At 43.3% G+C, this 27606-nt stretch overlaps 1 protein-coding gene across 2 annotated transcripts; it reads left to right on the top strand.

The window, feature by feature from the left end:
- Positions 1-78: 78 nt before the first annotated feature.
- TTC14 (tetratricopeptide repeat domain 14) lies at positions 79-27259 on the top strand. 2 transcript variants are annotated; one of them, XM_030574562.1, is made up of 12 exons: positions 79-311; positions 1352-1476; positions 7713-7912; positions 8776-8860; positions 8974-9103; positions 9926-10078; positions 10817-10888; positions 20378-20497; positions 20607-20729; positions 21416-21533; positions 24190-24299; positions 25757-27259. In XM_030574562.1, exons 1-12 carry the CDS (start codon positions 148-150, stop codon positions 26700-26702), a joined length of 2346 nt encoding a protein of 781 aa, XP_030430422.1. In that variant the 5' UTR covers positions 79-147; the 3' UTR covers positions 26703-27259. The 2 variants fall into 2 exon arrangements, with proteins under 2 accessions (XP_030430422.1, XP_030430423.1); XM_030574563.1 differs by lacking the exon at positions 9926-10078.
- Positions 27260-27606: the final 347 nt, after the last annotated feature.

The raw sequence follows: 27606 nt of genomic DNA, 5'->3' as shown, positions 1-27606 counted from the left end.
CGTTGTACGCATGCGCGAGAACGGGGCCTCCCCTGTAACCCCGCCCCTTTCCCCCGCAGGTTGAGGGGGGGATTGTGGCGGGTTCTACTTCCAGGTTATTCCTCTGAAGCTTCCGGTTGCTGCGCGGTGGGGCTCGCGGCGGATGGGATGGAGCGGGACCTGCTCCGCCAGGCGCTGGGTTTCCACGGCCCCGCGCTGCTCTCCCTGCTCCGCACCGAGCAGCACGATAACCCCGACTTCCGGGGCCTCCTGCCCCCCGGGGGCCCCAGCCTGGAGCCGTCCCGGGAAGCCCAGCACCAGCCGCCCGCCAGGTAAGGAGCCGGGCAGGGGGAGGAGGGAGCTGCTGGTCCCGCCTCACAGCCCAGCTCGGGTCGGCTCTGAGGAGGCCCCCAGCTGCTTTATCGGCTCTAGTGCCGCTCCACGGCCCCCGCCGAGGGTTTGCTCTGTCGGTGACCCCCGGGGTCAGAGGGACCCGCGCTCCCTCCCCCGCCACAACTGGGGATCCGCTTCCCTGGACGCTGTGTCCTCTAAGCCTCGGGCAGAGTCTCCCCCAGCCTGGGCGCTGACCCCAGCTCCCTTGTAGTGGTAGTGATAGCCACAGGCATTTAAACATGTCAGCGCCTCTTCCCCTTCTCCCCCCTAAAAAAAAATCATGACCTTAAAAACCAGAAGTTGTTTAAAAATGAATATTTGAGTCTTTGCCCCTTGGTTTCGGCGTCCTGTTTCCAAGCTTTCTTCTGGAGCTGAGGGATAGAAACTCATTCTTTTTAAATGAAATTTGACGTTTTTCACATAGTCACTTGACTCCAGGAACAGGGCCGTATTACACGAATATCCTCTTCCTGTGTAGTGTTTTTCATCCCTAGAGTTGAAAGGCTTCAGGGTACTGAGGATGGATTTCTTTCTTGCTGTTGAAACGGAATGGCAGGGGGAGCTTTTTTGTTGTCCTACGTTCTAGTAGTGTCTGTACGCTCAATCCAAAAGCTGAGGCAAAGGCACCTTGTAACATACCTTGAAATCTGCCAGGTTTAGTTTGGCAGAGAAAATCCAAACACCATAGTTCTGGAAGCTTTACTATTCAGCATCATTCATGTTCTTGGTGCTGTACACATATGTTGTCTACACCACGCTCGACATTAGACGTAGAAAAACTTGGGCAAAGCATTTTGTACTAAACATGTAGTCAGTAGTATATGTTGAGACACATTTCATTAAATGCTTATGCAAAACCCTGGACAGTGATTTAAAACAAAAACACTGGAAAAAAAGCACTAAACTTTTTATGTAACAAATGTTGTATCCTATGTGAACAAAAGGGGGGGAGTACTAGATTTTTCTTTATTTTTCTTAGGAAAGAGAAGAGAATTGATAACATTGAGATACAACACTTCATTGCAAAAAAAGCTGATCTCCTTTTTGCTCTTTCATGGAAACCAAATGTATCAACAGATTCAGAATCAAATGAAGAGAATGAAGGTAAATCCTATAATTACCAGTGAAAAGGGATTCTCTCTGAGACAAATTAGCTGTGAGAAATCCAGTAAAGGTCTGTGTATACAATACACTTTTAAAAATAAATGATATTTGTAAAAAGTGTGTTATTTTGTTTCAAGTTTTTTTTGAAGTTTAGAAATGCATGGAGTAGATAAATAATCTTCACAATACTGTGAACACATCTGTCAGACTTCAAAATAATTCTCATTTTAGTCAACCATAATTAAGGCCTATACTGTGTGGAATATGGTGGGAAAAGGTAACATGTCTGCATTTTTTGTTTAAATAAGTATGTTTTCTGTTTATCTAGTATGACAATATAAACACCCTGAGTGACTCTCAACTGTAGTAGCGTTGTGAAAATGGAGTCATTAAAGCAGAAGGCATCCTCGGTCTTCTAGTTTTCAAAACAGCTTCCACTTTTTAAAAAACAGATATACAAAAAAGACCCTGGATTCTTCACACACTTATCCATCAATTAGTGGAACTATTTCCATGCACAAGTGCATATTTGCAGAACTGAGACATAAATCAGGCTTGGACTGGGGTTCTTGGAGCCCATTGTCACCTTTGACCCCAACCACCTCAAATATGACTTGTGTAAAGGATCTTGAGAGGTCATGTAGTCCAGTCCGCTGCACTCATGGCAGAACTAAGTATTATATAGACTGTCTCTGACAGGTGTTCGGAGATTTTTAAGAGCAGGTTAGACAGTGATGGAGATTCCACAACCTCCCTAGGCAATTTATTCCGGTGCTTAACCACCCTGACAGGAAGTTTTTCCTAATGTCCAGCCTAAACCACTCTTTAACCCATTGCTTCTTATCCTGTCCTCAGAGGTTAATGAAAACAATTTTTCTCCCTCCTTGAAACAACCTTTCATGTATTTGAAAACAGTTATGTCCCCCTTTCAGTCTTCTGCAGACTATACAAACCCAGTTTTTTTCGGTCTTCCCTTATAAGTCATGTTTTCTAGACCTTTAATCATTTTTGTTGCTCTTCCGTGGCTTTTTCCAATTTGTCCACATCTTTCCTGAAATGTGGTGCCAGAACTGGACACGATACTCCAGTTGAGGTATAATCAGCACAGAGTAGAGCAGAAGAATTACTACTTGTGTCTTGGTTGCAACACTCCTGCTAATACATCCCAGAATGATGGTTGCTTTTTTTGCAACAGTGTTACGCTGTTGACTCATATTTAGCTTGTGATCCACTCTTACCCACAGATCCCTTTCTACAGTATTCCTTCATGGGCAGTCATTTTCCATTTTGTATGTATGCAACTGATTGTTCCTTCCTAAGTGGAGTACTTTGCATTTGTCCTTATTGAATTTCATCCTATTAACTTCAGACCATTTCTCCAGTTTGTGCAGATCATTTTGAATTTTAATCCAATCCTCCAAAGCACTTGCAACCCCTCCCAGCTAGGCATCGTCCACAAACTTTTTAGGTGTACTGTCTATGCCTTTATCTAAAGCATTGATGTCATTAGTCATGGATCACACTAAGTCACGTCAGCCTTGTAAAATTATTTCTCACACTTCCGTACTCTTTACTGAGCTGGTGAGAAAATTATTTGTATTAAGTGAATGGATGAGCATAATTTTACAAGATTGATTTATGTAATACCTGTATTCCTGGAAGACCCCAATTTTAATTACAAACCTAGGTGGACACAAACTTGCTTTACTGAAGTGTAACAGTTTTTTGGGAGGAATGTGATTGCTGTGCAGAAGGTCACAGCATGCTCCTTAAGGGCTTGTCTGCACAGGAAGTTATTCCTGATTAACTTCATGTGTGGATGCTCTTATTCTGGAAGCAGATTAAACTAATTCAGAATAGTGTGCACTTATTCTGGAATACACAGTGAGTTATTCAGAAATAGTTAATCTTCTTTAAATTTATACACAGCCCTGTTCTGGATTAATTTTCTTGTGTGAACAAGCCCTAAATGTTAGCTCAGGAATTGAGAATATTTAATCTTATTAACTGTAAAATTCAAGCACGAACTGTTAATGGATAAATTATTGCAAGAAATATCTTGTCCATGCAGTATCTTGTATGAAGAGCCTTCTATCAGAGAATTTCTATTCAATATTTACTGTCCGAAGGAACCATAAATATTCCAGCATTATCTTAAGGAACAAAGTGTAAAAGTAAGCACATATTGCTAAGCATATGGGGGGAATGCAGCTATTACAGTGTTCTATTATGAGTCTGGGGCTCTGAAGACATGGGTTCTATCCTGTACCCTGACTTAAGTCTTTCTTTGCCTCAATTTCCCTGTCCATACAACTAGATTACTACTTGCTACACAGGTTTGTTAGGGTGTACTCATATGTAAAACATTTGGAGCATCTCTGATGCTCATCAGGTAAATGCAGGGAGGAGTTATTACTAACATTGATCCCTGATGACAAAAGAAAATTCTACCATTCTGTTGTAAAGACTTGGGGATGTTCCAAGTTGTCCTCCCCTCCTCCTCCCCCCCAGCAAACTTCTTTGATGGGGAAGCAGCTCTGTTAAGTTTGAAAGTCACCTGCTGTTTAAAAGACAGTTGTTGGAAAAATGTGGTGACACGTTGTGAAAGAAGCAAAATATATGGGCATTTTGGTTACCTACATGGGTGCCAGGTGAAGCTTCCCCTGGGGGAGGCTAGCTCCTTGTCCCACCTCTTCCACCCACAACTCCACCCCCACTCTGCTCCAGGCTCAGCACCCTTGCCGCATCCCTCCTCTCCTCCCTTCCCCGCAAGGACCCTTCCACTCGTGTTCTCCTCCTTGGGAAAGGGGTGGAACAAGGAGGAGAAGAGGCAAAGCGCAGGTGAGGCCACCATGCCACCCGTGGTTACTTAATGGATATCTGTGTTTAGCATTTTGAAAAAACATTAAAAGAAACAGACTTCACATTACCAGTATTTTTTATTGACTAATACTAAAATTGCTGTCACTCCATTATATTAACTAGACAGTTATACACTTGGTTGTTCAAATAGGCCAAATGCTGTGTTCTATCCAACTTTAAGTGCAAATGGCTTTTCAGGTTTAAGGACCATCTAAAAAGGTGTCTAGGGGTAGAATCTTATGTGGCTGTCCCAAGTAACAGATTGTAGCTGTGGAAACTGAGGCTGGAAGAGTTTTGATGGTATGAATTCTCCATTGGAACAGAGTGGGTGAAGTTTGTCTCAGTAAACAGGCTCTTCAGAAACAATAGGTTTTCATAGATTCATAGACTCTAGGACTGGAAGGGACCTCGAGAGGTCATCGAGTCCAGTCCCCTGCCCTCATGGCAGGACCAAATACTGTCTAGACCATCCCTGATAGACATTTATCTAACCTACTCTTAAATATCTCCAGAGATGGAGATTCCACATCCTCCCTAGGCAATTTATTCCAGTGTTTAACTACCCTGACAGTTAGGAACTTTTTCCTAATGTCCAATCTAAATCTCCCTTGCTGCAGTTTAAGCCCATTGCTTCTTGTTTTATCATTAGAGGCTAAGGTGAACAAGTTTTCTCCCTCCTCCTGATGACACCCTTTTAGATGCCTGAAAACTGCTATCATGTCCCCTCCCAGTTTTCTCTTTTCCAAACTAAATAAACCCAATTCTTTCAGCCTTTCTTCATAGATCATATTCTCAAGACCTTTAATCATTCTTGTTGCTCTTCTCTGGACCCTCTCCAATTTCTCCACATCTTTCTTGAAATGCGGTGCCCAGAACTGGACACAATACTCCAGTTGAGGCCTAACCAGCGCAGAGTAGAGCGGAAGAATGACTTCTCATGTCTTGTTTACAACACACCTGTTAATGCATCCCAGAATCACGTTTGCTTTTTTTGCAACAGTATCACACTGTTGACTCATATTAAGCTTGTGGTCCACTATGACCCCTAGATCTCTTTCTGCCATACTCCTTCCTAGACAGTCTCTTCCCATTCTGTATGTGTGAAACTGATTGTTCCTTCCTAAGTGGAGCACTTTGCATTTGGCTTTATTGAACTTCATCCAGTTTACCTCAGACCATTTCTCCAATTTGTCCAGATCATTTTGAATTTTGACCCTGTCCTCCAAAGCAGTTGCAATCCCTCCCAGTTTGGTATCGTCTGCAAACTTAATAAGCGTACTTTCTATGCCAACATCTAAGTCGTTGATGAAGATATTGAACAGAGCCGGTCCCAAAACAGACCCCTGTGGAACCCCGCTTGTTATACCTTTCCAGCAGGATTGGGAGCCATTAATAACTAGTCTCTGAGTATGGTTATCCAGCCAGTTATGCACCCACCTTATAGTAGCCCCATCTAAATTGTATTTGCCTAGTTTATCGATAAGAATATCATGCGAGACCGTATCAAATGCCTTACTAAAGTCTAGGTATACCACATTCACCGCTTCTCCTTTATCCACAAGACTCGTTATCCTATCAAAGAAAGCTATCAGATTGGTTTGACACGATTTGTTCTTTACAAATCCATGCTGGCTATTCCCTGTCACCTTAGCACCTTCCAAGTGTTTGCAGATGATTTCTTTAATTACTTGCTCCATTATCTTCCCTGGCACAGAAGTTAAACTAACTGGTCTGTAGTTTCCTGGGTTGTTTTTATTTCCCTTTTTATAGATGGGCACTATATTTGCCATTTTCCAGTCTTCTGAAATCTATCCCATCTCCCATGATTTTCCAAAGATAATAGCTAGAGGCTCAGATACCTCCTCTATTAACTCCTTGAGTATTCTAGGATGCATTTCATCAGGCCCTGGTGACTTGCAGGCATCTAACTTTTCTAAGTGATTTTTAACTTGCTCTTTTTTTTTTTATCTTCTAAACCTACCCCCTTCCCATAAGTATTCACTATGTTAGATATTCCTTCAGACTTCTCAGTGAAGACCGAAACAGAGAAGTAATTAAGCATCTCTGCCATTTCCAAGTTTCCTGTTACTGTTTCTCCCTCCTCACTGAGCAATGGGCCTACCCTGTCCTTGGTCTTCCTCTTGCTTCTAATGTATTGATAAAAAGTCTTCTTGTTTCCCTTTATTCCCATAGCTAGTTTGAGCTTATTTTGTGCCTTTGCCTTTCTAATCTTGCCCCTGCATTCCTGTGTTGTTTGCCTATATTCGTCCTTTGTAATCTGACCTAGTTTCCATTTTTTATATGGCTCCTTTTTATTTTGTAGGTCGTGGTTAAGCCAAGGTGGCCTTTTGCCACATTTTCTATCTTTCCTACCCATCGGAAAAGCTATGTTCTTTGAAAGTGTCCAGCCCCTCTTCCCCAACCCCCCAGTTGGCTGAAGATAAATTGGGTAGAGACGGGAAAGCTCCTAGGAGATTTTTCGCTGGGAGCAAAATTGTGATGTGTAAATGCACATTTCATAACTTCTGTAGAACAAGCTCATTGCTTATAGCAGGCCTTCTTGGCTTTCTCTGTTTCCCCTGCTTTCCTCCCGCAAGCTCCCTGTTTGCCACCTTTCCATCCCCCTCAATTTCAGGGATTCTGTACATCCACCCCGTGCTAGAGTCTCTGCCCCCAATCACTCCATCATTTCTTTTCACTCTTTGGGTTAAGGCAGAGCTGAGATAGGGATATTACTATGCTGAAAGATTTTAATAGCTGCGAATAGATGCAATAGCAAACCAGTTCTTTGATTTGTAGACAATGACAGAGCTGGCTGAAGCAGTTAGACAACAGAGAAGTCAAATTGAATGCAGGATCTTGCTTCGCTCTTTCAATAACTCAAAATGCAATAGATGTGAACCGATGACTAGCAGATGCTGGGTGCCAGAGAGCTTGTGGTGGATATATGAAGCAAGTATTGACCTTGTGTTGATCAAAAATTACTGTTTCTGGCTGACTTAAGAAATGACTGACAGACTCTGAGAAGCAAATGTTACTCAATCCTTTTTGAGCAGAAAATTTAAAGTATAACTGTGGGGAGGAGGAAATGAGATTTCTGGGGACTCAGACATAGGTGTGGAGGACTTGGTTGGCCAGGGCAGGGGTGAAAAAGGAAAGAGTGCACTTAGTTTCCTCAGGTCAAGAAGGAACAAGAGTTCCTGTTGCAATATTATGTATGTTGGGAAGTGTTGGCTATACATAATGCCTAATAAAGGAATATAAAGTGCTTTATTAAAAATCACATTGATTTTCTGATACTATAGTGAACTGTAATTAGAGATTTGAGAAGGTAGAGCAGTTACTACATAACTTTTTCTCCCCATTAATTGCAGATTGTTATGCTGTTATGCCACCCCTGGAGCAGTTCATGGAGGTGCCAAGTGAGGACAGGAGGGAGCTGTTTTTCCGAGACATTGAGCGTGGTGATGTTGTGATCGGAAGGATTAGTTCTATTCGTGAATTTGGCTTTTTCATGGTGTTAATCTGTCTGGGCAGTGGCGTCGTCAGAGAGATCTCGCAGTTAGAAATCACTGTAAGACTTGAGTATGATCAGTAACAAGTAAACTGATGCAGGGCAGTCCCTGCTTTCTAATGTGTTGGCTGCATCTTGTGCTAAGGACCTGAGCTCTGGGACGGTTAATAGTTCAAAGCCTTAATGCATTGTGGCTTTGATTAAAGTGGAAGCTGCCTTGTTGTCTCAGCGAGACATTTTCTTTCTTTACCGCTCAAATATTTTAGCTGTAGGTTGAAAAGTTAGTGTTTATATAGATGCATGGACCTCAATCTGAATTGAATCATACTGATATCACTCTGCTTTCATGCTCAATTTTGGACAGACTTAGGCTCTATCTACACTAGCACTTTCATCGGCAAAACTTCTGTCAGTCAGAGGTGTGGGAAAAAAACCCGAGGACTGACATAAGTTTTATCGACAAAAGTGCCAATGTGGACAGCGCTATGTGGGCAGGAGATGCTCTCCTGTCAGCATAGAGCGGCTTCACAGGCATCCTTACAGTGGTGCAGCTACAGCGGTACAGATGTGCTGCTGTGAGGTGTGTAGTGTAGACATAGCATAAGACTAGTTTCCATCTAGTTTAATGATCACAAAATGGACTTTTGGATTAAAGCTGGGTGGAAACTGGGTTACTCACATTAGTCTTCAATATCACAGTATCTCAAATGAGTTCTCTTCAGCAGGATAACTGCCATTGTAATTAAAACCTTGATTTTTTTTAAACATTATTTAATATTTTATTCATGGGACAAATCTTCATTGTGCAAACTGATACTTCTGGGCTGAGGGAAGGTGTCTTTTAATGCAGCACATTTTGTTATCATTTGCTTTATTAAGCTCAGTCAGTGTTCTTGGTCACATTTTTGGTCTTCCATTTGCAGGCTCTTTGTCCATTGAGAGATGTGCCTTCTCATAGCAGCCATGGTGATCCTTTATCTTATTATCAGACTGGAGACATTATACAAGGTAAACGCATATTAAAACTGTTCTGAAAGCTGTTTATTTCCAGTTTTGTTGACTTTGTTCTCCACTTTAAGATGTTGTTGTTCAGTGTTGTTGTGGTTTTTTTTTTTTGATAGCTGCAATCAAGGACATTGATCGTTACCATGAAAAACTCACAATATCACTGCACAGCTCTGCTCTTCCACCCAGTCTATCTAGTACTAAACTGGGGGTAATTAGTTCTGAAGACTTGCCTTTACATTATAGGTAAGAACTTGCATTCTCTTCTACTCACTAGATCTGGTTTGTTAAATATATGTTGTCTCAAGAAACTGTTGGCAAAAACTGCCAAATATGTTGGCAGAAACTGTCCTTTTTCAAAGGTTTTTGTCATGGTTTTCCTTTACTCTGCTGATTGACATATATTCTTCAATTTTATACTATTGACTTGTTTTCCTAAATAAAAGCATCACCGTTCATATATGGATGTAGTTTGCTTCAGTTTTTTGCAAAAAGATGAAGAAAGCAGAATGAGGTAATCTTAGCCAAAAGAGAGAGAGAGAGACATAAAATATATATTGCAGGAAATGAGCATTACTTGGGAGAATACAGGACCATTAATAAACTGACTTAAAGGGCTCAGATATGAAACTCTTAAAACCTATCTTCAGCAAGAAGTACGGGAATGTAACTACCTCTTTGAAGTGCATGTAGGGCTTGGCTCAAGGCCCAGAAGGAGCTGCTGGTACTGCAAGACGAGAGAGCCAAAATGAGGTGTTCAAGTACTGCTTCTCATTAGTCAGTTGTGCAAAGGGTGAGATAAAACAGGAGGAGGAAGGGAAAGGAAACTGACCACAGAATTCTGCAGCTAATGGATGAGGAAGAACAGCAACAAAGGCAGAGGAGTTCTTATTTCAGATTAAACAAATGGTGATGTGTTGGAGCTTCCCTTTCCTCAAGTGGATATATGTAATTTGCTTGTGAACCAGTGTGAGTAAAAGTATCAACGTACGTTGACTCTTTAGTATTATGTCAGCATTACTAAAGAAATGGGTGGTCATGTTTGTGTATATTTATATTTTCTTTAAGGAGAAGTGTTGAAGTAGCCAGTACTTCGGAGACATATGAAAAAGTCTTACATCATTCCTTGGGATTTGCTAATCCATCAGTAGTTGAATTTTTATTAGGAAAACTAGGACTAAGTGAATCCAGCCCTCCATCGTTAATGAGAGGCCTGCAAAGGTACAGTGACACTGCACCATCTCCATTGCTTTCTAGAGAAAATGCCACTGCCTGAAATGTCTCTTGATTTGTAGTTTCTATTTAAAAATTCCTGTGGCCACTATTACTTCAACCTTGGGTTGACCCTCTGTTGCTTGACCACTGATGATAGTGAGCCCATCAACTAAGTATAAAAAAGACACACTCCAGAACAACAAAATTACTCTTAGAATTAGACAGAATTCTAAGCCACTTCATCCACCAGTAATCTGCTTGATACTGTGTAACTGGGTAAACTGTTCATTGTATATTGGTAGTAACATTAGATTAAAATTACAGGTTACTTTACATCCTAATAATATTTATTCTTAACACTTCTTAGTAATAGCTTGTTTTACTAATGGACCTGATCTTTTGAGCAGTACAGATTCAGAAATTTTTCCTTCTCAAATACAGAAAATTAACATATAGATTATTTCCCGTTTGCTGTGTAGCTCAAAATTTAATATATATTAATGCAACTGACATGGGACAGTATATTTGACTGCAATAGACGAATACATTTAGGGAGGTGCTGATTTTGGAAATCAGAAATGCTATTGCTGATTGAGGGGAGACTAATACAGTATTTTTTCTGCCATGTTGAAATGTTATCTAAACCTTAGTATAAATTTTTGATAATGTAGACTTAGAAGGAAACGTGGGGAGTTAATAATTTAGTCCCTTGATATATATATCATATATATTTTTTTTTAACAGCAAAAACTTCAATGAAGAAGACTTTGCCTTTGCATTGAGGAAAAAGCAATCTGCATCTTGGGCCTTGAAATGGTACAGAGTATTTAATTTTCTTGTCAAGTAATTTAGGTGGCATCTACTTCAGAATCAATGGTCATAGTTCTTCATATTTCTTTGTACCGGTGTTCACCGTGTAATAACCTCCTGAATATCACCAAGGAACAACTTGCTGAATGGCTGTGGTCAGTTGATAGGTTGTGGGGGTGAAGGAATGCTCTCTTTGTTTGTAAAGTAAAAAAATCAAATTTTAAGGAAGAGCCTTTAGTTTAGTTCCCAAAGGTTAAGGTCACTTATAACTTGTGCTGGCTCCTGAAATTAGACCTGAGCACTACTCTGTCTTGCCTCCTCAGTTTTCCCATAGGACCCTAGCCTTAGTACCCAGCTCAGCCTTTTATAAATAGCAACCAGATGACCTTGAGTTCCCTTGTCTCGACACCTGAGCCCGAACCTGGACTTGTGAGCAATTCCCGTGTGGCCTGAGCTGGCATCTGTCACTGTGTATCAACACTGAACACATTGACTGAGGGCATTTGAAGAGGCTGCTTTGGGCAGCTGCTGTTTCTTTTGAGCTGTGCCTGGGATGAAGCTGCAGAGTGTAATCTGCTCTTCCATAGTTTATCATGCACCCAGGAGATGGAGCTGGTCAGGAATTTTCCACAAAATATTTTTCATTGGAAAATGCGGACTCACAGAAAGTGTTCACAGGAAAGAGTTGGTTTAGATGAATATCCTGATTTTCTTTTTTTAATTAGAAAAATTCAAAATTGTCAAAACATCATCCTTGAACATTGCTGAAGCATCTTCATTTTTTGATTTGAAATGACTCTTTGTTTTGACATTGTAGTTAGTTTATGCTTTTAAATGTAAAAAGGTCAAAATCTAAACACAATGTTTTGGTTGACCCAAACTGAATTTTTTTGTGATTGAAACTGTGCAGAAACTATCAAGACTTTGACTTTGTCACTATTCAGGATGGGAAAGCTTTTTTGAAATATCAGAATTCTTTCAGAATGGGAAACAAGTTTCCTTTCCAGTTTTACCAGGAAAAGCACAGATTTGGAAAAGGGATAGACAAAGTGGTTTGCCAATCTCCCTCAGTCCAGCATGGAGAAGAGGGTGAATAGGGAAGGTTTATCTTCTCTCAGCTCAGCAGCCTCTGCCCATAACCCAGTCAAACTAGGAATTGCTCCTCGCTATTCAGGCCTTGATTCCTGTCCATGGAAATTCTTGAGATGAGTAGGCAGGTCCACAGAAGCAATATTTAGTTGAGAAGTAGTCCTGGACATAAAAATGATACAGCTGAAAGGGGAATGAGTGGAATTAGTGGTGGTAGAGATGATGCCAGTTTCAGAAACTGTCTTCAATTTTAATATAGCACATCATTTATTCTTCTTTGAGTGCTTCTAGGTGTGCGTGCGCCGTGTGCACATTCTCCGGAAGATTGTTACCCTAGCAACACTCAGTGGGTCGGCTGGGTCGCCCCCTGGAGTGGCGCCAATATGGCGGTGAATATATACCCCTGCCGACCCAACGGCCTTTCATTTCCTTCTTACCACTCGTGTTGGTTTGTTGGAACAGTGGAGCGTGGCTTAGCTGATCTCCACTTCCCTAGCTACTCGTAGTTCCTTATTAACAGTTGTGTATAAAGTTATAATCTCTATAGTTGTAGTTGGTTTTAGTCATTTCTATAATATATTTAGTGTATATAGTTGTGAGGGGATCGGGGATTAGCCCCTTCCCCCCACCCAGTACCGGCGGTCATGCCTGGGTAACTGGGCTTCAAACCGTGCTCGGCCTACCATAAGCTGATGCCAACGGGAGATCCCCACAACTCCTGCCTTAAGTGCCTTGGGGAATCCCATCTCTCAGATAAGTGCTGGATCTGTAAGGCCTTTAAGCCAAGGATGAAGAAAGAGCAGGACTTTCACCTCAAACAGCTCCTGATGGAGGCAGTATCATAAACAGATAGCTAAGGGTTAACGTCTCTTTCACCTGGAAAGAAGTAATCTGAACCACCTGACCAGAGGACCAATGAGGAAACAGGATTTTTTTCAACTCTGGTTGGAGGGAATTGTGTGTCTGAGTTCTTTGTCTGTCTGCCTGAGTCTCTCTCAGCTTTGAAAAGTGATTTCTATTTCCTGCTTTCTAATCTTCTGTTTCCAAGTTGTGAGTACAAAGTTGGTTTTTTGTTTTGTATTTACATGTCTATAGTTGCTGGAGTGCTTTGAATTGTATTCTTTTTGAATAAGGCTGTTTATTCAATATTCTTTTAAGCAATTGACCCTGTATTTGTCACCTTAATACAGAGAGACCATTTTTATGTATTTTTCTTTCTTTTTATATAAAGCTTTCTTTTTAAGACCTGTTGGAGTTTTTCTTTAGTGGGAAATTCCAGGGAATTGAGTCTGTACTCACCAGGGAATTGGTGGGAGGAAGAAGTCAGAGGGAACTCTGTGTGTGTTAGATTTACTAGTTTGATTTTGCATTCCCTCTGGGTGAAGAGGGAGGTAATTCTGTTCTCCAGGACTGGGAACAGGGAGGGTGGAGTCCCTCTGCTTAGATTCACGGAGGTTGCTTCTGTGTATCTCTCCAGGAGCACCTGGAGGGGGGAAGGGAAAAGATTTCTTTCCCTTTGTTGTGAGACTCAAGGGTTTGAGTCTTGGGGTCCCCAGGGAAGGTTTTCGGGGGGACCAGAGTACCCCAAAACACTCTAATTTTTTGGGTGGTGGCAGCAGTACCAGGTCCAAGCTGGTAACTAAGCTTGGAGGTTTTCATGCTAACCCCCATATTTTGGACGCTAAGGTCCAAATCTGGGACTAGGTTTTGACAGGCAGCTCTTAGTCCAACGCCCTTGGCACCGAGCGCTGAACAATCTGTATCGGGGAGAAGCACTCTTTTGGCTCCAGATCGCCCCGATACCACTAAGACCCCTCGGCACCGACCGTCGCCGGCACCGATGTCGACTCGGCACTGTTTCCTGTCACTGCGGGTCAAGAAGCATCATAAGACTCCCGCTGCTTCAATGCTGCCTGCACCACAGTCGGAGCACCCGCCTAAGTCGGACCGCTTGGCACCGACACCTGCCGCGGCACCGCCAACTTCAGCACCGTCGATTCTGGTCCCGCAAAGACCGTCGAGTCCGGTGCCTGAAAGCTCCCCAGCGCATGCTGTGGTCGAGCTCACTTTCCCGTCAACGCCTGAGACCTTTTCCTTGGCGAGGGATTTGATTGCACTGACGGAGTCTGCACTGCCTCAAACCCCGGCACCGCCGGTGCAGGTCTTTCAGTCTATTGGCAAGCCTGCCCGGCTGAGGCCACCCTCCGTCGGCACCGCTGAGAGGCACCGATCAAGATCTCGGTCCCACCGGTATTCTCGGTCCCGTCGCCAATCCTGGTCCCGGCACCACTTTCCATCACGTTACCAGTCGCACTCGCGGCACGGCTCAGCATCCCGTTTGCCAGCCTGGCACTGCCGGTACCAATCCAGCTCCCAGCACCGTTCCCAGCACTGTGGCTCTCGCAGCCGCTCCAGGCGACGAGCCTCGAGATCCTGGTCGACCTCCCGGCACCGTTACCGTCACAGTTCCCCGTCTCGTTCACGGTACCGTTATGGCGCCTGGTAACGCTCCCCAGTGCTGCACCGAGAGAGATCATGTAGAAACATGGCCTCTTCTCAGGGTTTCTCAGCTTCTCCTTGGCCGTCTAGACACACCTCAGTGTCATCTCAAATGGACAGTGCTTCCTAGGCACAGGACTGTGACTCAGACGTGCCCAGCCGAGTCTTCCAGGAGACCCAAGGTCAAGAACAAGGGCCTCATCAGTGGTCGTTCTGGACACCTTGGGCGTATCACCAAGCCCAAGATGCGCACCCAGAAGCACCACTCTCTGTGCCATCTGAACACCGGGTGCCAGAGGCGACTGTAAGCCGCCCCCCTCCTGCAGCCACGGATGAAGCGTCCATTCCGCCAACAGACTCTCAGGGTCCCACCTGAACCTGACACCGCCGAAGAACAAGAGCCCACGCAGGACCTTCTTGTACCTGGCCTCTCCTCTTCCTCCTCTCCAGATGAGGCGGTGGCGGGGACATCCTCCTCCGGCCCTCCCCCAATTGACCTGAGGTCCCATCAGGATCTTCTGAGTTGGGTGGCCCAGAATATGAATCTTCAGGTGGAGGAGGTCCCGGAGATAGAAGACCCTGTGGTGGATATTTTATCAGCTGACACCCCCACAAGAGTAGCCTTGCCCTTTATTCGTACGATTTAGGCAAACGCTGATACCATCCGGCAATCTCTAGCCTCTGTTCTGCTCACGGCCAGGGGAGTTGAGCGGAAGTACATAGTACCCTCGAAAGGGTACAAGTATCTGTACATGCACCCTCCTCCCTGATCGTGCAATCGGTTAACGAGAGGGAGTGCCATGGCCAGCAAGCTCCTGCTCCAAAATCCAAGGAGGCTAGGCGCATGGACTTATTGGGCCGCAAGGTATACTCTACTGGAGGCCTTCAACTCAGGGTGGTGAGCCAGCAAGCCCTACTTAAATGATACAACTACGACACCTGGATGGCAGTGGTAAATTCACGGAGCTAGTTCCCCAAGACTCTCCCCAGGAGTTTGCAGCCCTCTTGGAGGAAGGAAAGAAGGTGGCAAGAACCTCTCTGCAAGCCTCACTGGACACGGCCGACTCAGCAGCCAGAACTCTGGCCTCAGGAGTGGCCATGAGGAGAATATCATGGCTTCAGGTGTCAGGCCTCCCACCTGACTTACAACAGACTATGCAAGACTTGCCCTTTGAGGGCCGAGGCCTATTTTCTGAAAAGACTGACCCTAGGCTGCAGAGCCTAAAGGACAACAGGTTGATCATGCGCTTGCTGGGAATGCACACCCTGATGACTCAGCACAGGTCCTTCCGTCCTCAACCTTAGCACGTTTACCACACACCTAGGCCGCGACAGGACATCGGCAGAAGATGCGGCCGGGGGAATCGCAGAAGGCAATCTGGGCCCCAAGGGGGTCAAAATCAGGCCCCCCATACCACCCGTGGGACCCGAACTTTTGAAGGGACGCCCGAGGATGGCATACCAGTTCTTTCCCAGGATCCTTTTCCACCTTTTTACAACCGTCTATCCCATTTCCTCCCTGCTTGGGCCCAACTCACATCGGATCGTTGGGTCCTACGCACGGTAGAATTGGGATACCACCTCCAATTTATTTTGCCCCCCTCATCCTCATCCCTCTTCAGGGACCCCTCTCACAAGCAATTCCTCTCACAAGAGGTAGGGATGCTCCTAACCATGGGAGCTATAGAGGAGGTACCGAAAGACTCGAGGGGCAAGGAGATTTATTCCCGCTATTTCCTAATCCCCAAAGCAAAGGGAGGTCTGAGACCTAGCCTAGATCTGCGAGGACTCAACAAATTCATGATAAAGTTGAAGTTCTGCATGGTATCCCTGGGGACCATCGTCCCGTCCTTGGATCCTGGAGACTGGTATGCCACCCTCGATATGAAGGATGCGTGTTTTCACATCGCTATTTACCCACCACACAGACAGTACCTCCGTTTTGTGGTCAACCATCAACATTTTCAATTTAAGGTCTTTCCGTTTTTGGCCTTTCTGCGGCCCCACGAGTATTCACAAAATGCATGGCTGTAGTCGCCGCCTCCCTCCGTCGTTGAGTACCCGTCTTCTCGTATCTCGACAATTGGCTCATTCGAGGGACCTCCGAGACACAAGTCACCCATCATGTGGGCATCATCAAGGACCTATTCAGGCAACTAGGCCTGATGATCAATATAGAAAAATCAACTCTGATTCCCACTCAGAGAATAGACTTCATTGGGGCCATCCTGGACTCCACTCTAGCCAGAGCCTGCTTACCACAGTCCCGGTTTCAGGCGATGGTATCAATTATCCAAGGCCTGCAAAACTTCCTGACAACTTCGGCTCGCACTTGTCTCGGCCTCATAGGTCACATGGCGGCCTGCACGTTCATGACCAAACACGCCAGACTACGTCTCTGTCCCCTTCAAACTTGGCTTAACTCGGTATACCACCTGGGCAGAGACAGCATAGACATGATCCTCACGATCCCCCTGAGCATCATAAACTCTCTGAACTGGTGGCTGTCGCCCACCGTGGTCTGCGCAGGGATGCCTTTCCACCCGCCTCAACCTTCAGTGGCCCTGACCACGGACGCGTCATCTCTGGGTGGGGAAGCCCACCTCGAGGATCTCCGCACTCAAGGCCTCTGTTCAGCTCAAGAACTGACCTTGCACATCAATGTACGGGAGCTGAGGGCAGTCTGCCTCATGTGCCGGGTGTTTCAAGAACATATACAAGGCCATTGTGTCTCAGTGTTCACAGACAACACAACGGCCATGTTTTACATAAACAAGCAGGGCGGCGCACGTTCTTCCCCCCCCTTTGTCAGGAAGCCATTCAGCTCTGAGACTTTGGCATAGCCCACTCGATCAACCTGGTAGCATCTTTTCTCCCAGGGGTTTAGAACACTCTGGTGGATCACCTCAGCTGATCCTTCCTGTTTCACAAGTGGTTGATTTCATCCGGACGTTATCCATTCTGTTTTCCGGAAATGGGGTTCTCCCCGCATAGACCTCTTTGCCTCTCTCGAGAACAGGAAATGCCATGTGTTCTGCTCCTTCCAGGGTCCCTCCCCGGGCTCCGTATCAGACACATTCCTGATACTGTGGATGAGCCATCTCCTTTATGCCTTTTCACCATTCCCGCTGGTCCACAGGGTCCTGCTCAAGCTATGCAGAGACAGAGCCCACCTGATCTTGATCGCTCCAGCGTGCCCGAGACAACACTGGTACACCATGTTGCTCGACCTCTCGCTGGCCAACCCAATCCCCCTACCTCTTTGGCCAGATCTCATAACTCAGGACCATGGCAGACTTCATCACCCAGACCTGCAGTCTCTTCACCTTACAGCATGGTTGCTGTATGGTTAAGCCAGTCCGAGTTATGCTGCTCTGCCTCGGTACAACAAGTACTCCTGGGGTAGTAGGAAACTTCCACTAGGTTAACGTGTCTGGCCAAGTGGAGGCGTTTCTCCTGCTGGTGCGAGCAGCGTAACGCTGTTCCTATTGAGGCACTGGTTCCTACCATCTTGGACTACCTCTGGTCCCTAAAACAACACGGCCTAGCAGTTTCATCAATAACAGTGCACTTGGCGGCCATCTTTGCCTTCCACCCAGGGGAGAACGGCCGCTCGGTCTTCTCTCACCCCATGGTTTCGAGGTTTCTCAAGGGCTTGGAACGTTTATACCCACAGGTCCACCACCCCGCTCCAATCTGGGACCTCAGCCTAATCCTAGCCAAACTTATGGCTGCTCCCTTTGAGCTGCTGGCAACCTGCTCGCTGCTGTGCCAATCTTGGAAGACAGCATTCCTCGTAGCCATTACATCGGCAAGACGAGTCTCCGAACTTCGGGCTCTCACGGTCGACCCCCTGTATACAGTGTTTCATAAGGACAAGGTACAGCTGCAACCACATCCTGCCTTCCTCTCTAAAGTGGTGTCGGCCTTCCATATCAAGATATCTTCCTTCCAGTCTTCTTCCCGAAGCCACACTCATCACGCCGAGAGCAGCAACTGCACTCCCTAGACGTCCATAGGGCTCTTGCATTTTATATCGAGCGAACAAAGCCCCTTCGTAAAACAGCCCAACTCTTCGTCGCGGTAGCAGATCGAATGAAGGGCCTACCTGTCTTCTCCCAGAGGATTTGATCTTGGGTGACGTCATGCATCCGCGCCTGCTACGACTTGGCTCATGTTCCAATGAGCCACCTCACCGCACGTTCTTCTAGGGCTCATGCTTCATCTGGAGATATGTCTTGCAGCTACCTGGTCCTCGGTCCACACCTTTGTGTCACATTACGCATTGGTACAACAGTCCAGAGATGACATGGCTTTTGGCTCAGCAGTTCTACATTCTGCGACATCTCACTCTGACCCCACCGCCTCGGTAAGGCTTGGGAGTCACCTAATTGGAATCGATATGAGCAAGCACTCGAAGAAGAAAAGATGGTTACTCACCTTTGTAACTGTTGTTCTTCGAGATGTGTTGCTCATATCCATTCCAAACCTGCCCTCCTTCCCCTCTGTTAGAGTAGCTGGCAAGAAGGAACTGAAGGGCCATTGGGTCGTCAGGGGTATATATTCACCGCCATAGCGGCGCCACTCCAGGGGGCGACCCAGCCAACCCACTGAGTGTTGCTAGGGTAAAAATCTTCCTGCGAATGTTCACGCAGCACGCGCACACCTATTTGGAATAGATATGAGCACACATCTTGAAGAACAACAGTTACAAAGGTAAGTAACCGTCTTTTTCATTAGTTAAACCGTACTTAATTTGCGATATTGTGAATCCCACAATATTAGGCTTCCACTGCAAATTCCACAATGGTAGCCTTGGCCGCCCGCTCTCAGGGCCCCTGCTCTAAGCTTTTCCAAATTACTGCAAATAATAAAGGTCCTTTATTACTTTTCTGCAATTTTCCATGTGTTGTCTGCAACTCAGCCATAATTATTTGACAATCATCCCCCCCCGAATTCAAGTAAGGTCTTACTCGTTGGAGATTAAGTACAACCATTTTCCATTATCTGTGGCCATATAGTGCTATATTAAATCATTAATCTTGATTGCTGTAGTGAAGTCTCATGATGAATCTGATATGAAATTCAGAGCCCCAACTGTTAACTCATTGGAAGAAAATTTATTTTAGACAAATGTGTGAGAGAAGCTTCAGTTTGCAAGATATGAAATATAAGTCATAAAGCATCTTACATGGGGGCAAATTGACTTCAATGTCATTGTGCCTCCTTACTGTAGTGTTGAATGTGTCCCTGTACATTACAAAGCCATGTCTACACTAGCATTTACGTCGGCAAAACTGATATTGCTCAGTGGTGTGAAAAAAAACATACCCCGAACGACATAGGCTTAGCCAGCGTAAGCGCTTGTGGGTGCAACACCATGTCAGTGGGAGAGCTACTGCTGCTGCTCGTTGAGCTGGTTTTATTATGTTGATGGGAGAGCTCTCTCCCAACTGTATAATGTGGCTTCACGAGCGATCTTACAGCAGCACAACTGTATCAGTACAGCTGTGCTTCTGTAAGCTTGTAAGCATAGACATGGCCTAAAACGCTCTCTTCTCTTCCCCCCCCCCCTTGCAATTAGGGGGTAATATGACAAGTCTTAGAAAAACACTAAAGTACTGTAAATGGAGAATACAGTGTATCATGTAGGTGTGCTTTCTACAGAGGTGACTTTGAACTCTAAGCTTTCAGATAAAATAATTTACACTTTGGTGTGATGTAAATGTGGCATTAATCTAAACAGCAACTCTTGAAACTATATCTTGCTAAAATGCTTCCATCCTGTTACTCGTATGGCAGGATGGTGTATTGCAAGTTGCAAGGCTTCTCAAACTGTGATTTTAAGTATATTTGTTTAGCTTGATGACTCTGTGTATAATACTTTTTTGAAACCATTTGTTCTAGTGTGAAGATTGGGGTTGATTATTTTAAGGTTGGCCGCCATGTGGAGGCTATGAATGAATACAACAAGGCCTTGGAAATAGATCCACAAAATGTTGAAGCCTTAGTAGCTCGTGGGGCACTGTAAGTCTTTTATCCCCCTTCGTTGTTAAAGATGGATTTCAATAATGTATTTAAAAGATAAATTGTGACATTTATTTAAAGTCCCTGTATTGCTTTTCCATTTTTATAGTTACGCAACAAAAGGAAGCTTAAACAAAGCCATAGATGATTTTGAAGTTGCATTAAAAAACTGTCCAACCCATAGAAATGCAAGGAAATACCTCTGTCAGACACTTGTGGAAAGAGGAGGCCAGTAAGTGTTAAATTCTATTCTTTATGTGGTTATGAGCAATTCAGTTTTTTCATGATCTTTTTTTATATTGAGCTGGCTAAGTATATTAAAAAGGGAGTGTTCTATCTCCTGCCTGCCTGTGTGCCAATAATGAGAAGTCTGCAGGAAAAGCAGTTCAAGGTGTATAATCTGTTTACCTTCTCTCATGTCATCCCACCCTACCACACACCAGTTTAAATCTCTCCTCCTTACTTTTTTTTTTCCCTTCTCAGTACAGTTTAGCTGATGGAATATTAAACCTACATAACATTCAATGAAATTTTTGGATGAATATTTAACAAGGCATTTTTATAACTTTTTATAAATTCTTACAACTATGCCATGATTTGTGTTTAATAAAACAAACTTCTGAATTAATTGCATATAAATACTCAGAAGAACTGTAAGAATTCCAGAATTAATATTCAGGAAGAAAATCAGTCTGAGTAAACAGGAGACTCATTCAGAAGTAACAGAACATTTTATTCATGAAAAACTGGAATCAGAGTTTGAAAGTACAGTACTACCGATGTTCAGGAAGTAATGACATGTCGGATGTAAACATCTGCATTTTATCGAGTTCCTTTTTTAATATGTATCAGTCTGAGATCAGTATGATCAAAAACAAATTCTGTTTGTGTTGTATATATTTTGCATATGAATGTTAGGTTGGAAGAGGAAGATAACTTATTAAATGCTCAGAATTATTATAAAAGAGCTTTAATTTTGGATGAAACCTTTAAAGAAGCGGAGGATGCCTTACTGAAACTCCGTAAACATATGCAGGTGATTCTTTACTTTCTCTTAACTTTATCTACTACAATCAAAACTCATATTAAAAACATTGGGAAGGGGGAAATTATTTACTGGTTACTGTGTCTTATTCTCCTCTTTCCCCTCTTTCCAACACACCTGTCACAGTAAGTATTATGGCTGCATCTACAAAAAGCAAGGTGCCTGTGGATGGCTTGATCATTTCAGATGGGCATGGGAAGCAACAGCACAGCAGTCGGATGCAGGGAAAAACCAGAACTCAGTAACTGTGTCTGATGAAGGGGAGGAGGAAACAACCTGTTCACACATGAGCGGGACTGCTGATACGGAATTAAGACTTTGGGTATGTCTATACTACCCGCCGGATCGGCAGGCAGCGATCAATCCAGTGGGGATTGATTTATCGCATCTAGTTTAGATGCGATAAATCAGACCCCCAGCTCTCTCCCGTGGACTTCTGTACTCCAGCGCCATGAGAGGTGCAGGCAGAGTTGACGGGGGGAGCAGCAGCAGTCGATTCACTGCAGTGAAGACACTACACTAAGTCTAAGTACGTCGACTTCAGCTACATAATTCACATAGCTGAAGTTGCGTAACTTAGATCGATCCGCCTCCCTAGTGTAGACCAGCGCTATGTGTAGGGTAAAATCCCCAAATAGGTCAGTTTTAGACATATGCCAGAGGGTTGTAATTGGGAATATTCAAAGAGGAGCAGGGTAGGACTGATCAGGGCTAGCTCAAAAGGAAGACATTGTGTATCTTCATGTGGCACAAGAAGGATCTTAATTAAAGGCCTGGAGAGAGCTGGGACACCATGTCACTGAACCAAGTAGTTATTGTCAGTTGATGATCCAGTATTCTGCCGAACTTGTTGTGAGGTGCAAATTAACAAGGCAGTTATTTAAAATGGAGAAATAAATAGAAATTAACCAGAGTCCAAGCTTTGGAGGAAATAATGGAAGCAAATTCCAGGGTTCTTTTTTTCTTTTCTCCCTTTCCCACATGTTTCCTGAGTGAGCCCCTGGGGTCTCCATGCCAAGCTCCTTTGTCTGTTGCCTCCTCTTTCTGTGGCTTTGTCATTTGTCTCATTTACTTACATTGCTTCCAAATAGGATCGAAAAGAGTGAATTGAAGTTAGAGAACTGGGGTACTGTACGCAATGCTTCTGTGCTGAAGGAAGTAAATAGACTGGGGTAGATGTGTGCAGGCTGGTTTCTTTATGCAGGGCTTGATTGACACTGCTTTAGCAGGTGGGGGAAGCCAGAACATGAAAAGGTTTTATTGGAGGATGGGGAAAGAGGAGATTTATGGTAACCTTTATTAAAACTAAATTATACTCCAGAAATGTCCACTTACAGTATGTGGGCACTGCCAACGTATTTGGTATTATCCAGAGAAAAGTATTGTTGCTGTAACAAGGAGACTTACAACCTAGGTCTTGCAACCTAAGTCACAAATAAGTGATTTAAACAAGTGAAGGAAATAGTTTTACTCTCATTGCAAGTTATACTGATGGTGATGAGGGTCACTGTTGCAGCTGAGGAACATAAGGCTCTCTGTTCAGCAGTTTGTGGAAGTTTGCCCACAATAAATGAAGGGCTTCCCTTATATCCTAAGGCAGTATCTCTTCTATGACCATTGCCAAGCCTTTGAGAACTGGTATCCAGAGACTTGCCGCTCACCCTGGATATGAATTCCAACTGTTTCAAACCATTTCAAACAGTACTATGTTAAAGTGCTTCAGGGAGATTTTAGTGCACACCAGCAAGGTCTACATGGACCAGTTAGCACCTTAGTGTTTTTTAGAAATTGCCTCCCGCCCCGCCCCCATGGTGCATATTGTTGCACAATGTAGACAAGCCCTTAGAGAGCTGTGGGGTACAGGAGCCTATCCAGCTAAGAGCCTTAGCTAGCATGCCTTTAATGATTGATTTTGTTTAATAACTGAAGGTTCCGTTACTTCTAAGTAAACCTTAGTTTACATGTCAGTCTGTCTGTAGCTGCCCTAGTAGAATGATATGAATTACAGTTCAAATGTAAAATACTCTTTTCCTGTAATACTGATTATATGTTTTTCTTCAATGCATTTTCTTCTGAACTGGACCGTTGCTGCTGTGTCTGACATCTGGTGCTGCTCATCAACAACCCCCCACTGGAACATGATATCTTATGTAATCATGCATCAAACTGGGCTGTGGTACAATTACAAAATGGTTTGTATCTGAACATGGCCACTTCCAACAACATTTTAAAATTGGATTTGTCATCACGTTTTATATACAAACTATAATACCATTTTCCTGATAACGTTTCTCCCTGTTTCAATCTTAATTCACATAACTAATTTTGCTGTATTTTTCTTGCATCTTTTGGCCTGGGTCATGGGTACCAATGCAATGGCTGGTCATGTCTCTTTTTTAAATGTGATATTTACTGCAATATGGTCCTTAATACCATACTGATCATCACAATGATTAATGCCAAACTCCTGCACAATCAATTTCTATTTGGTTAATGTAACATCTTCATCTGGAAATCCTGGTATTGTATTCTTTGTTGCGTGTGTATATATATCCTCTTGTGGTGGTGGGGGGGGGATTTGGGGAAATATTGGATTAACATACTGTTACTTTTAATATGATTTTTTTGATGTCTGGGTTCAAAAAAGAAATCTTTGGAAATGAGGGAGAAGCAAGCGGCAAAAGAAGAGAGACAGAAGGAAAAGAAAATAGAAACAAGTGCACAAAAACTGCGTAAACTCTTAAAAGAAGAAAAGAGGTAACCCTATTATATTCAATATACTACATCTTAATTAAAGAATCTGCTGCTGATTAGAGCCAGAGCATCAGCATCGCTTGTATAAAACATAAGTAAGTAAACAGCAGTTAGCATCCAGTTGCTGAACTGGGTGATCCTTCTGTTCCTGTTATTGCTAAGCTTCCTTTTTACATTAGTGATTCATACTTAGATTGCATTTTCTTAACAGGTAGATCAGGCAACAGTTAATAAAGGAATAAACTGTGTTGTTTTTTTAAATAAAGCTACTAAACAGCCAATGATACAACATGGATAAATTTCTATATGCTGTTTTCTTCCCCTGCCCTTTTTACCCGGGTTAATGGCATAAAATAACCTCTGATGTCAATAGCTAGCTAGCTCCTGTTGCTCAGTCCCCATATAAAGTTGTAATCCCATCTGTTTGTGACATTAGAATTGCTTCCACAGCAACAAATAGTGAGGTTATTGAAGCAGGATTATGCCTAAAAGAGTGAATGAACAGATAAGCCCCTTGAAGAATCCATTTTTCATATAGCTTCATTAGTTAAAAAAGAAAATTTTAGTTAGGTAGAACTAACAAGTTAATGTTTTCCCCCAAACTTTCCTATGAGGTGTTCTTTACTACTGCACCTGGATTTTTGCAGGGGGAGTATATGGAAATAATACTTATCTGCCTAAATGTGTATTTAGGAAGTAGGATGGGATACCCAACCAGAAGAACCCTTCTTGTAATGCCAAGGCCACAAGGAGCCTGGTTGTTAAAGTCCTCCCTACACAGGAATGTCACTTGAAATCATGACAACTCTACATGTGCAAAGCTTGCCAGATTGGGCCCAGTATAACTTCTTGTCACTATTGGTTTGTGAATATTACTCAGATCTGACCGCAATCCAGGATCTCCCCTAAACTCCTCTAAAGATCTCCCTCTTTTGAGTCATGGTTCATAGATTATTAGTGTTGGAAGGGACCTCAGGAGATCATCTAGTCCAACCCCCTGCTCAAAGCAGGGCCAATCCCCAAATAGCCCCCTCAGGGATTGAACTCACAACCCTGGGTTTAGCAGGCCAATGCGCAAACCACTGAGCTATCCCTCCCCCCTAAATATTACTTTAGGTTGTTTCAAAGTTCAAAGTGTTTTTTTAATTGCAATAGCATATTTGAAGCTTGCTAACTAAGCTACTTCAAGAATATGTTCTACACAGGACTCTATACAATCCTGTGTCCTTCCCAGCTGATCCACCACACTTTAAGTTGCTGAAATATACATAAGAAAATATTTCTTAAAATACTTTGTGGCTAAAAGGTTCCCTCCATATCCCAGTGAGGCTTTTATTAAATATTTTGTCTTGGAGCTGTGTTCCAGGGACCTTGAAAAGGACAGAGCTTTGCCAGAAACTTACAGAATCTATAGATGATTCTGGTGGTCGTGATGCCTCATAGGTTAATTACATTTTTAGGCTGAAGAAGAAAAGGAGAAGATCAACTTCTTCCTCCTCCTCCTCCTCAAGTGATTCCTCATCTGATGTATCAGTTTCATCCTCTTCCTCCTCTTCTGATCACAAAAGGCACAAGAAAAGGAGTAGAAACCGGTCAGTGTCCTCTCGCAGCTCCAAAAAACATTCATCTAGGGTTTCTTCGCATCAGCGAGATCAGAGTAGGCAAGATGAATGGTACTCGCCCCCAGCTGATACCTCTGCTTCCTTTCTTAACCAAAAATATGAAATGGAAAAACTGCTGGAGCGGCAGGACAGATTAGTATATCAGAAGACAGAGGTGAGAGAGAGACAGTGTTCTCTGTCAAGGACTTCTGCTGATGAAGAAGACACTTTTGGAGGTAGGTCTGAAGATTCAAGGGATTCTTATGGTAGCTCCAAGACTCAATCAACCAGCAGCAAAAATGAAAAACAGGGTAAAGCAGACAGATCCTTCTCTAATAAGAGGGGTTCCTCAGATTCATATCACTGGAAGTCAGATGATAAAATCAATACACGTGATTTTAGAAAGTTAGAAAAGGAAGTAGCAGGGAGAACAGAGCAGTTTAGAAAGCGTGGTTCCAGTCAGAGCATGTATTCCACTTCTCCAGCAGGGTCAGATTACTCAGGGAAGTCAGTAGAAAAGAATAAACAGTACAGCAGCACTTGGTTATGTGAGTACAGTGGAAGTGATGATGGTAGCAGACGTGAGTTAACCCAGAGTACAAATGAAAGGAGAGAATATAAAAATAGGGACAGTAGTCATGGGGAAGCTACTAAAGCAAAGGAGCTGGATGAGGAAACTACACTCAACGGTAAAGGGCAATCAGAAAGTGGTGTTAAAAAGAGCCTGCCCCAGAACTTACTCAACATATTTAATCAAATTGCTGAATTTGAGAGACAAAAAGGAAGTAAGCAGAAAAACCAATAAAGTACCTGAGAAAATAATGTTGTTATGCTGGATACAGTTAAAGGATATTCTTTAGATCTTGAATTGCTATTGAGCTTGTGTCCTTAATATCTGTATGAAAAATGGACAGAACAGAGTCTGTTTTTCTGTCTTGCAAATGTTTAAAGATTGGTATTAGTCAGGTTACAAGAGATCTTTTGACAGACAGGTATATGCAAGAGTATCATGTTATATATCAGACAACTTTTAAGAGTGTAGGATCTGAGTGTTTTTTTTTTTTTTTTAATTTAGGATACTCATGTATAATTAACATTGTTTATAACTAGGTGATTGGATGAAAACTTTACTCATTGCTACCTTAAAATATAGCTAACTGGCATCAAGTTTGCACTTTAAACACACCGGTATCTTTTCTAAGATAGAAAAATGTAACACAATCGTATCATTAAACCTAATTTTTAGCAGTTGAAAGGGATTATTTGACTGAATGATGCACATGTGCCAGCAATGTATATAACTTTTGTTTAATGATTTAATCATTACATTTTATTAAAATTTGCTCATTTTGTTTAATGCCACTTTTTGTCTGACTTTGTTGAATTTCTAGTCTCTTTGGTTTTGTGCACCACTATAGTACATCCCATCCATAGCTCTCGTGGTGCCCTAAAGCCATGAATGAATGAAGTCATCCTGACAAGCAAGGTGTTATATCCATTTTACAGATGAGGAAAGTGAAGCAGAGGTGCATGCTTTACAGTGGTGCTTCTGTCTTAAAACTGTCTTCAAAAGTTTTTTTTGAGACTAGTTTCAGGAAAATGGTGGTGTTGGGCTACTACTGCCTGCCGACCCAGCGCCCCCTCAGTTTCTTCTTACTGCCCATGACGGTCGTTGGAACTGTGGAGTGTGGCATAGCTGATCTCCACTT

The sequence above is a fragment of the Gopherus evgoodei genome, chromosome 9, assembly GCF_007399415.2.
Source record: "Gopherus evgoodei ecotype Sinaloan lineage chromosome 9, rGopEvg1_v1.p, whole genome shotgun sequence".
Classification (NCBI taxonomy): Eukaryota; Metazoa; Chordata; order Testudines; family Testudinidae; genus Gopherus; species Gopherus evgoodei.
The sequence above is the reverse complement of the archived record's forward strand: the minus strand, read 5'-3'. Positions and strand labels throughout refer to the sequence as shown.

Bases quoted from the DNA above. Each gene is read 5' to 3' on its own strand.
- TTC14 (XM_030574562.1), top strand. From the start codon at position 148: ATGGAGCGGGACCTGCTCCGCCAGGCGCTGGGTTTCCACGGCCCCGCG. The intron at 10,079-10,816 runs GTACAGTGACAC...TTTTTTTAACAG, and splicing joins TTAATGAGAGGCCTGCAAAG to CAAAAACTTCAATGAAGAAG. The intron at 20,498-20,606 runs GTAAGTCTTTTA...CCATTTTTATAG, and splicing joins TTAGTAGCTCGTGGGGCACT to TTACGCAACAAAAGGAAGCT.